The sequence below is a fragment of the Stylophora pistillata genome, chromosome 11 (assembly GCF_964205215.1).
Source record: "Stylophora pistillata chromosome 11, jaStyPist1.2, whole genome shotgun sequence".
Lineage (NCBI taxonomy): Eukaryota > Metazoa > Cnidaria > Anthozoa > Scleractinia > Pocilloporidae > Stylophora > Stylophora pistillata.
This window is the reverse complement of record NC_142529.1, coordinates 23,429,373-23,440,124: the sequence shown is the minus strand read 5'-3', so window position 1 is coordinate 23,440,124 and position 10,752 is coordinate 23,429,373. Positions and strand designations below refer to the sequence as shown.

General features: G+C 43.1%; 1 protein-coding gene across 1 annotated transcript; it reads right to left on the bottom strand.

Moving 5' to 3' along the window:
- Positions 1-7,730: 7,730 nt before the first annotated feature.
- On the bottom strand, positions 7,731-9,156 carry LOC148720687 (uncharacterized). The gene is made up of 2 exons (XM_088737663.1): positions 8,761-9,156; positions 7,731-8,108 (listed from the first exon to the last, which is right to left on the bottom strand). Exons 1-2 carry the CDS (start codon positions 9,154-9,156, stop codon positions 7,731-7,733), a joined length of 774 nt encoding a protein of 257 aa, XP_088593789.1.
- Positions 9,157-10,752: the final 1,596 nt, after the last annotated feature.

The window sequence follows — 10,752 nt, the reverse complement described above, 5'->3', positions numbered from 1 at the left end:
CAGTTAGAGTGTGAGCTTAGTTTTGTATGCAGTGTACTCCTAGTCCACTTTTAAATTCTTGTGTGTAAGTCAGTTCCAATGCAGGCTTAGTTTCAGGCTTTAGTCTAGTTTCCAACACACCCAGTTTCAGAGGGGCACATACAGTTCATGAGATCTTTTTATTGTGTGACTGCAACACTTTATAATAACGTACTGCTTGATTCACAATTGCTTGTTTTTCGCCTGATGATTGATTCATTCACTCTTTACATTCTTTATGGTCTTTATTTGCTACGTACTATACTTTAGATAGCATTTAGCAAGTGCAGAGAAACAGGGCCACAGATAGTCGTATCTAACGAACTTGTTTCCTGTAAGATACATTAAACAATAAAGTATTGAGAAAAGATAGGTGTTGAAAGCTTGTATTTTAGGGCTGATTTTACAGGCTAATAGTAATCGAAGCGTCCCCTTTTAAATGATAAACACCAACTATTCCCTTAGTTATACCAACAAACCAACGCAGTCTTTAACCAACATGGGTATTGGGCATTTATCTTCCTAGGTAAGTGTATTTCCAAGCTGGGCTAGGGAGAAACAACAACAACAACAGGACTACAACAACAACAATACCAGTAACAATATATTTGTTAGCTACTTTACGTGATACAAATTGATATATCATTGGTATTAAACGCAACCGATTTTTGATACGAAATTCAAGTTGAAATCTAAGAATAGAATTGAAATTATCTCAAGAAAACATTCCAGTCCTGTAACTCTTAGTCAGATATTATTACATGTAATCATTATACTTCATATCCCTTTCACTTATAGTGTTTCCCGTTTTTTATAAACTTCTATTTCCTTACCATTGTGAAAAAATGATTTCTCAACATAATCGATATAATATTACAACAGTACATATATGAACGAGAACGACTAAATAAATCATTTTACTAAAAACCGACTAGAATTTCAAACGCTTATTGATAAGAACAACAATATATCGATCTTCTTGAAAAAACAACTTCAAAAACTGTAGAGCGCTATTTAGTTGAAATTGGAGCGTCGTTAGAGCCAAATTCAATAGGAGCCGTAATGTATCTTAAACTTATATCTGACTTTCTGCAGGCTAATCACATGTTACCCACCTCGTAGTGATTTTTTTTTCATATTCGTTAACGCTAAAATAAGAATCCATAAAGTAGAACTACTTTCATACCAGAAAAGTTATTTTAGTTTTGGCGTCAAATGTACAGTGCAGCCTACGGCATAGTAACATGTAACAGTTTTCATCATTTCAGTGTACTGTTGCTCAGTACGGTGCAACCCACTGCATAGTAAGATTTAGCAGTTCCAACAGTTCAGTGTCGTGTTCTTGAGCACAATGCAAAGGACTGCATAGTAACATTTAATCTTACTATGCAGTGTACTTCACTGTACCGAACAACACTACACCGAATTGTTCACTGTAGCGCCCTATATAGTAATATTTAAGAGTTTTTTTCCCAGTTCAGTGTTGTTACTCAGTTCAGATGTTCTGTAAGTGCAGTCTGTACAGTACGGCGCACTGCTGAGTAATATTTAATAGTTGTGAACATCTCAGCATACAATGCATCGCACTGCTTAGAACATATTTAAGAATTCTTTTAGTTGTAAAGCTATCTGTGACTGTAAGTCTTTGTTCTTGAGAAATAATTCGTTTAACTTCATTGCGATTTCTTCGATCTGACGGTCGCGTTTCAGATTATTTGCTTATTTTACTCAACCATCTACCACCTTTGCGCTTTGACGTGACAATGCGGAGGGTTTATTATGGCACGAACTAATCTTGTACGATTCTCATTATTTCACTCATTGAAATTTTTCAGAAAACTCGCTCGTTCTTTTCACACCCTCATTCTTTTTCTGAGGCCCGTGCTTAACGTTCCAAAAGTGTTATAGAAGATTTGTTGACTCAATAATGTTAAAGCATTTAGCAGACATGCTTGTCCGACATTTTTTGTAGGACTAATGTTTGAGAACTTATGAAACGTTCGTCCCACAAAAAATGTTGGACAAACATGGATGCTTAACGCCCCAACAATGTCAGATCAACAAATGTTATCGAAGAAAGCTGGAACGTTTAACCCGGCTTGATACTTCTTAACTCGTGCAAAACCATCTCACGCACGCCTTTTCCAAGGATTAACCTCTAGTTGACATTCTTTAACATTTTAGAGTATTTTCGTGTACTGGAGAGCATTTCGGAGCAAAATAAGACTCCGCGTCACGCTTCGGAATGTGCACGCTATCAACCTTTTCATTAAACTTTCATGTTTCTAGAGGCTTATTGTTAAACTGTGAGTTTACAACCGTTAAGGATATAACACTCTCAGAGGAACTAAAACAAAGAACGTACACAACTAGCATGGACACAGGAGCACCGAGAAGAGGACAAAGTATCTATTCAAAATAGAAATACCATATAACGACGTAGAGGTGTGTTTTTGAGGTATTGAGCGGTTTGGTAGTAGTTAGAATTTAGTTTGAGTATTTGCTACCGTTGCAAATACTCAACTACCTACTGAGTATCTGCTACCGTAGCAAATACCCATTAATGATAGCAAATACGCACTAGTGGGTATTTGCTACCGTAGCAAATACTCACTGGGTAGTTGCTACGGTAGCTATTCTCTTTTCATGAAAAGGTCTTTAGGGCGGTTTGTCTCTATGCCCCCAATCGCAACCCCTCACGGGATCAATTCTATGATGGCCTGCATTCGAAGATTGACCCTTCAATACCAACGGTCTTTGCCGGCGATTTTAACTCCGTCTTTGACCGGGCTCGAGACCGACGTGGTCCAGTTCCTGCCTCTGTATCTAGTGATAATTCCTCCTCGCTTAGCCATCTTTTTTATGCGTGTTGCGTCACAGACATCTGGCGTTACCTCCACCCCTCTTCTCCGGGGTTCACCTGGACCAGGTGGGACGGGAGTTTGGCGTCGCGTATTGACATGTTTGGGATTCCTTTTGCATGGGTCCCATCGGTGTCCTCTGTTTCTGTGTATGTCTGTCCATTCTCGGATCATCGTGGCTTGTGTTTGTCTGTGTCTGTCCCTGACGTCGTCCCACCTGGCCCTGGCTTCTGGAAGCTCACCTCAATTTTGGAAGATCACCTCAATTTTGGAAGACACCTCAATTTTGGAAGATCAGGATTATTGTCACCTTTTCCGGGAGGAATGGTCCGCCTGGCGTCTTGCTGTCCCTCGCTTTCCCTCTCTCGCTAGGTGGTGGGATAGGGGAAAAAGCCGGATTAAGGGGCTCACCATCCGTTTTTGTGCCAGTAGGGCCCGTAAGACATCTGCATGTAGAGACGCCTTGGTGCGCCTTGTTCAACATCTCCAGGAGAAAGTCGATTCGGGGGTTACTTCTTGTGTGGATCCCCTGCGGTCGGCTCTCTTTGAGCTTGCTCGCCTAGATTCTCATGTGGCGAAGGTGGCCCAGGTTTGGGCGCGAGTCAAATGGGTTGGGGAAGGTGAGACTTCCTCGCGTTATTTTTTTCGTTTAGAGAAAAAACGTTCTGCCGACCGTCGCATCTCTGCGCTGAGAGAGCCTGATGGCTCAATTGTTTCTTCTTCTGCTGCTCTCTGTGCTTCTCTTGGTTCTTTCTATTCTGGTCTATATACTGCTTCGCCTACAGACTCTCATGTCCAATCTTCCCTTCTCGGTAATCTGTCCTCGTTTCTTCCTCAGGATCAGTCCAATAGTTGCGAGGGCCTACTCACACCATCTGAGGTCCTTGACGCTCTCAAGGGTATGGCACGCCACAAGACGCCAGGTCTAGATGGGCTCCGTATGGAGTTCTATCTCCGCTTCTGGGATGTGGTTGGTGCTGATCTTGTGGCTGTCCTGAATGAGTGTTTTTCTTCTGGCTCTCCTTCTCTCTCTCAGTGCAGAGGTGTCATTACTCTGTCATTCAAGAAGGGGGATCGTCTCGATCCCAAGAACTGGCGCCCCATATCTCTCCTAAATGTGGACTATAAGTTAGCGTCGCGGGCGTCTTCTCCGCGTGATACACCTTGTCGTCAACCGCGATCAGACGTGCGGGGTCCCTGGCCGCTTCATTGGTGAGAATGTCGCGTTACTGAGAGATGTTGTCAGCTATGCCGAGTCCTCTGGCACCCCTGTTGCAATCCTATCTCTTGACCAAGAAAAGACCTTCGACCGGGTGGATTGGAGTTTTATGCGGTCCACTCTGGTCGCCATGGGTTTTAGTCCGTCCTTTGTCGCGTGGATTGACCTATTTTATACTCGTGTGCAAAGTACTGTAATTGTTAATGGTTACTTGACTCCCTTCTTTAGTCTTTCTCGTGGTGTCCGGCAGGGGTGTCCATTATCTCCACTCTTGTATGTTCTTGTTTCGGAGGTCCTTGCTTGTAGCATTCGTGCAGACCCCCGTATTAAGGGTCTGTCTCTCCCAGGTTGTCCTCCGCTGTCTCCCATCTCTCAGTACGCGGATGACACATCTCTCATACTTACCTCGGATGAAGGCATCTCGGCTGCTCTTGACATATATAGGTGTCATCAACTAGCTTCTGGATCGAGGATTAACCTCTCCAAATCTAAGGGTCTCTGGTTGGGTGGATGGCGGGGTCGCACGGACCCCCCAGTTCCTTTTGACTGGTCTCCTGTCAAGCTCAAGGTACTGGGGGTTTTCATTGGTCCTGGTAACCTTGAGGAAGACAACTGGCGCCCTCGCATCAATGCTGTGGACCATGTTCTCAAGTCTTGGCGTGCTCGTGTTCTGTCTTTTCGTGGCAAGGCCCTCGTTATTAACGCTCTTGCCCTCTCCCGGGTTTGGTATGTGGCCTTTCTTATCCACATGCCGGCCTGGGTGGAGGTGGTGCTCTCTGGCCTGGTTTTTTCCTTCTTTTGGTCTGGCAAGCGGGAGCTCGTCTCTCGCTCTGCCGTTGTTCAATCCCCTCTTTTTGGGGGTTTCTCTGTGGTGGACGTTCAGTCTAAGGTGAGGGCCCTCCTGTGCCAATGGGTGAGGAGATTTGTCTCTTCTCCTTCAAGTTGGGTCGCTCTCATGTCTTTTTGGTTTAATTCCTTGTTTGGTGTCTCTCCTTTTGTTGTGTTTTCTCGTCCTTTTAGTTTTGACTTTAGGGTCTTGCCACCTTTCTATCAAGCTCTGGTATTGGCGTGGCGTAAGCTCGACGGGGCTTTCGCCACGTCCAAAAACTCTCTGGTTTATGGTTCTTCGTGTCCTCTTGTCTGTTCTCCTGCCTAAACCATGTCTTCCAAGTCTTGTTATCTGTACCTCCTCTGTGAGAACATGGTGCCTCACTGTGTTCTAAAGTTTGAGTTCATCTACCCCAATCTCGACTGGCCTGCCACGTGGCGCGCCTTACCCTTCTTTCATCTTGATCGCCGTGTTATCGATCTGAATTGGAAGATTGCGCACGGCGTCCTGTACATCGCCCGGCGTCTTTCCTCGTTTGGTTTGTCTATTCCCCTCTCTTGTTTTTGTGGGCCCCGGGTCGAGTAGCTCGAGCATCTGTTCTTTTATTGTCCACTTGCTCAGAGTGTTCTCGCCTGGTGCAGTCTTTGCTATTTTGTTTCACTCCTATGTGTCCTGTCATCACTCTTCGTCATGTCCTTTTTGGCTTTAACTCTGGTGACCTTGTTTCTGTTCCGCGTGTTTTTGTCTATCTTCTCAATGTCTCTAAGTTTTGTATCTGGCAGTGTAGGAATGATTTCCGGTTTCGTGATACTCGTCCTAGCGCCGTGGCGGTGATTGCATCCATCAAGGCCCGCCTGAAGTTCTACCTACCAGTCTCCTTCAGGCGGTGCAAGTCTAACAGACGTCGTCGCGTGTTCTATCGGCAGTGGTGTGCCCGTGGTGTCATTGCATCCGTGCATGGTGACTCCCTCCGGTTTGCTTTTTAGCTGTTTTGGTTCTTTTTGTGCCTCCCCTTGGCTGGCTAGGGGCTATGATTATTGTTTTGTTTTTTTCTGGTGCCTCCCCTTGTCTGGCTAGGGGCTATGAATATCGTTTTTGTTTTTTCCAGTGCCACCCCTTGGCTGGCTAGGGGCTATTATTATCGTTTTGGTCTGCTATTATTATTGTGAGTGCGTTCTTCCTTGGAGTGAGTGTGTAATTTTTAGGTGAGGTGGGGTTCGATTCCCCAGCGAGTTTGGCGTCTGGTGACCCTCGTCTCTGGTGGACCCCATCCCTAAGGCATTGCACGCCTGCCATGGGTTGGGCTTAGACATGTAGGTCGGCGGGCACTGCACCTCCCTTCATCGGGGGCCCGGCCGTCCACCTTAAACATAAAAAAAAACTGACGAGACCCATATAGGTCGAAACAGTGTGCACCCTGTTTGCAGTTATATATATATATTGTGGGAGGAAAAAGACAAGTAAACTACAAGGTCATCCCTACAAGCCTGTTTCGTGGTCGCCCACTCATCGGGGGATTTAATGAGAATAAACTTTACCATTGCTTATATACAATATAATTTGCATGATCTAACTAGTCTAATTTATGCAGCGCGAAATTGACAGTTTAGTTGTTGCGTAGTAGGGCTTTGCTTCTGTGGCGGCATGAAGACACGAGTTCATTACATTTGTTTAGTGTTGATAGTTCGGGCCGGCAGATGAGTAGGAATTTTTCTTTGAGGCAGAGGTTACATCTTTTAGTTGAGCTGTTATATGGTGAGTGCGATGAGAGAATGCGCCAGGAAATAAAATGATCGAAAGACAACAACATCGATTCACGGGATCAAAGAATTGATCCCGTGAGGGGTTGCGATTGGGGGCATAGAGACAACATCGGTCAGTTTTATTTAGGTGAACCTAGATATATTAAACTAACCAATGTTAGAACATAGCTAGCAGAATCGCGCAATGAAATTCAATATTTGTAAGCGTGCTCAAAATCCCGATAGTGTAAGCTGACAGCGTCAGCAAATCGCTTCGCCAGAATTTTTTTTTTTCCGCGCGAGCGGCCGATTGTTAGCGCGGGAAAAATAATATATTTCGCGACAATAATGGATACAAACAGAAACTCGGCCTACTAGTCCGAAAACGAAGACAATGTTTCGACCTTTTCCCTTGGGCTAGAGTTCTTAAATGAGGCAGAAAAAGAGAAAAACAAAGGAAAAGGAGACTCGGCATCTGCGCCGTCACGATTCGCTTCAACTGATATTGTTGTCCATTTTTCCCGTCGGATTTGATGCACAATTCTACCGGCTATATTCTAAAACAATTGGTTCATGCTTTCAGCTGTGCACTATCGAGTTATGGAGCACATGGGAAGTTTGGAGAGCACTCAAGAAGCTAGAGTTGCCCTCGGCTATCGCCTCGGGCAACTCTTACGCTTCTTTCGTGCTCTCCAAACTTCCCGCGTGCTCTATAACTCGATAGTGCACGCTAAAGCATGAACTAATTGTTAATTATTACAACAAGCCAGGATCAAATTACATGATTTTTTCAGGTAGGAGTAGGATTTGACCTACAGTGCACAATATAAAATTTGCTTACAATGATTAATGGTAATCAAAAAATTTAATATGCTCAAATGTGATTTTCATCGCAAGATTGCTGACAAAATATGAAAAATATATATCTACTTTTTTTGTAAAACGAGCTTCTGTTTTTGACTTGAAGTTCAAATGAATCAAACCTCTCCCCCTCCTCCCTTCCCTTGAAGTCAGACTTTACCGCACTCCCTTCAAAACAAGACAGCGATTGTTCACATCCTTCAAACAACCCTTGGAAGTTTCTTAAACAGTAGTTTGTCCTTAAGGGGCTTGGGGAGAGGTAAGTTTTCCGTCTTGTCTTTAAAATTCGTCCCCAGTCTCTGTCGTAAAACCAGTAGACACAAATGTTCAAGTCTTAAAGGAATGGTCTCTAGTTGCTTGAGAAAATTGTGAACCTCCGCACTTCGTGCAACATGGACAGTGGTGACCTTACCATGGTTACAGTTTCTCACGCTTGCTCCAGCTGCGCACAAGAGGGCAGCACATTCTTCATTTTCACAGTACATTGCGACATAATGAAGTGGTGTTACACCATCGTTGTCTCTCACTTTTGCATCAGAACCAAACTTGAGTAAAAGCGCCAGGGTAATGTAGTGAACCTTAAAAAGTACCAGACAGAAAACCTCGCACTCTTTCCGTTGGCTTTCAAAAGCACATACTATAAACATTTGGCTTTTCACAATTTAAAAACATACTTAACAGATATATTTCATGCTGCCCTAGGTAAAAAAAATAGTTCAATCATTGGTCAGAGAATATATCAAAATGTGGATGTCAACAGCAATGACAAACTCGGCTGCTCGCCGTATGTCACTTGCGCTTCGCTCGCCACTCCGCATCGTGTGCTATGTTCTTGCTAGGTTTTGACGTCCGCTATGATCCAGTATGGTACAGAACTAATACAATATGGAATCTATTAATTTTTTTTTTTTTTTCCATATGATAAGAACCCAGATTCTGTTTATTGTGAAGTAATCTATGCGTCCGTCATCTGATATATCAGACATATATCATAAATGAGAACCAAACAAAATGTGTCTATCTATTAGGTTATGAAAAAGCCGAGGAGATTATGCAAAGTCAGCAGTCAGCTATGACGTTGCTCGGGAACCAAGTTTATGCTTTCAAGCACTTAGAAGCGATTCATTTACTAAAAATCTTAAAAAATTGCTTTCATTAATATCTCGGCGAGAAAAAGGTTTGGAAGGTGACAGAATTGGTTACGATTACGTGATTGCAGAGGACAGCTACCAGTTCAGGGTAGCCATATGTGGCAGCTAGGTGAAGCGGAGTGTATTGAGAAAACTGGCTAGGGTTCACATCACATCCTGAATCAAGCAACAACTTGGCGCTGTAGGTGTTTGCTCCCTGGACCACGTAATGCAGAGCCGTGTAACCATAGTTGTCTTTCTGATCAAGGATCTTTTTACCTTTTGAGCAACTTCTGCACAGTACTTCAAGACACTTGTAAACGTCGTGAGAAGCAGCTATATGCAAAGCTGTTCTGCCATACAAGTCAACGCTGGCTAGAATCGTGTTACCTGTAGATAACAGTTTTTTCAGTAATTCTGTTTTTCCCAACAGCGCTGCATAATGAAACTCAGGCAAGCCTTGAAAATGATTTTGATTTTCTCGAGTTTCGTTCATGTTCCCTTTGTTAAAAACTTCTTGAGAAGATACTTAATTCTGAACGATCTTAGAGTAAGATGCGGACAACAACGAACAGAAGACGTTTTTTTCAACTCCTTCATCTGAAAGTGCCCACGTGATTTTTGCTAACGGTTAAATTTAACTTTTGATTTGGTTTTTTGGAGCACGAGCGCGCGCGGCACGGAAAAATGATCTTCGTATGCGCGCGCAATTGTCGGCCTGATTCTCTTCATGCCGCATTTCGCTTTTCTTCAGTGTGTCTCTTTGCCCTTCACAGGGAACTTTGCGCAATTGTTTGAGCCCACTGCATGCTTTGGTAATGCATAGTGTAAAAACAACCTCAGAATCAGACAGTTTCGACGTTTCGAGCGTTAGCCCTTCGTCAGAGCGAAAGGGCTAACGCTCGAAACGTCAGCTTTTTTATTCGTTACGGTGGCCAATTTACTATTTCAACCTAGTTGATATAACCAATTACTTTGTTACCCCCACCGACGCAGCACCACAGTTTCTTTAGAAACTTTCAGCCTTTGTTTATTGTAGACCTCTGTGAAAGCAGCATCACTGCTGTGCGCGGTAGTGCGATTGTTCAGCTCGCACTATGGCTCCATTTTCTACTATTCTCGTGGAGCTGCAATTAAAAATTTCAACGGGAAATTAAGTGTGAAACATGGCTTTAGTTTCAAGTGTAGTTCGCAACAACGAGTTAGCGAAGAGTGTCGTTAGATGCTGACCGCTAATTATAAATTTTTGAGTTATTTGCTGCAGTTATCATTAATTTCACCAGTTTGTGGACCGGGAAATGTTTGAAATTTCGAGATGCGTCGAAGGTAAGCTGTATGACAAGATCGGCTCTAGGTGTTCGATTTCGGCGTAGGCGAGAAAATCACCAATGCTTGCAGATGTGCTGATTCAAACGTTCGTAACTTTTGAAGTCGAAAACGTACGGGGGGTTTTGCATGCGTTTGTCTTTGAAGGTATAAACTTACCGGCTGTATAGGACAGAGTTGTCAACCAGGTCCCAAATCCCAAAACTTAACGTCTACAAAGGTTTTTAAGTAATCTGATTCAGATTTGTGGCTTAACTATGCGAATCAAATATTTTACAATGTTACAAAAAGATGCCTGATTTTCAATACTCGAGACGTTACGACGGTCCCTACGGACTGGGGAAGTAACTATGGCCCCTAATACAGTCAGAAAATTATTTCGAATTAAACCAAATCTAATTTAGCTCTTTCCTAAGTCTACTCTTTCTGTTGACAGATTTTTGAGCAAAATTATTATTGACGCGAAATTGACCTTGTGAAATGAGACAGCCCCTTAAGATTTCTATAGCATTTTAGTGATCACTTCCTCAATATCTAACTGATGCTGAGTTATACCAATTTTCAATCAATTTTCAACAAAAAATCTGGAAAGCCAAATTAAAGCGGGTAATTCAAGATCTATCATTATCGCCTAGATAGTTAATTGTCGTCATCATAAATCAGCTTCATCAGGGGATTTTCTCAAGATGACAGATATTTACTTTCCACCTATTCTTGCAGCCACGAGTTCTTCTCGGTGTGACGATCTGTGAAGATCAGTCTAAAT

Coding starts and splice junctions, on each gene's coding strand:
- LOC148720687 (XM_088737663.1), bottom strand. CDS start 9,156: ATGAACGAAACTCGAGAAAATCAAAATCATTTTCAAGGCTTGCCTGAG. Junction 8,109..8,760: donor CATATGGCTACCCTGAACTG/GTAGCTGTCCTC, acceptor GTACTTTTTAAG/GTTCACTACATTACCCTGGC.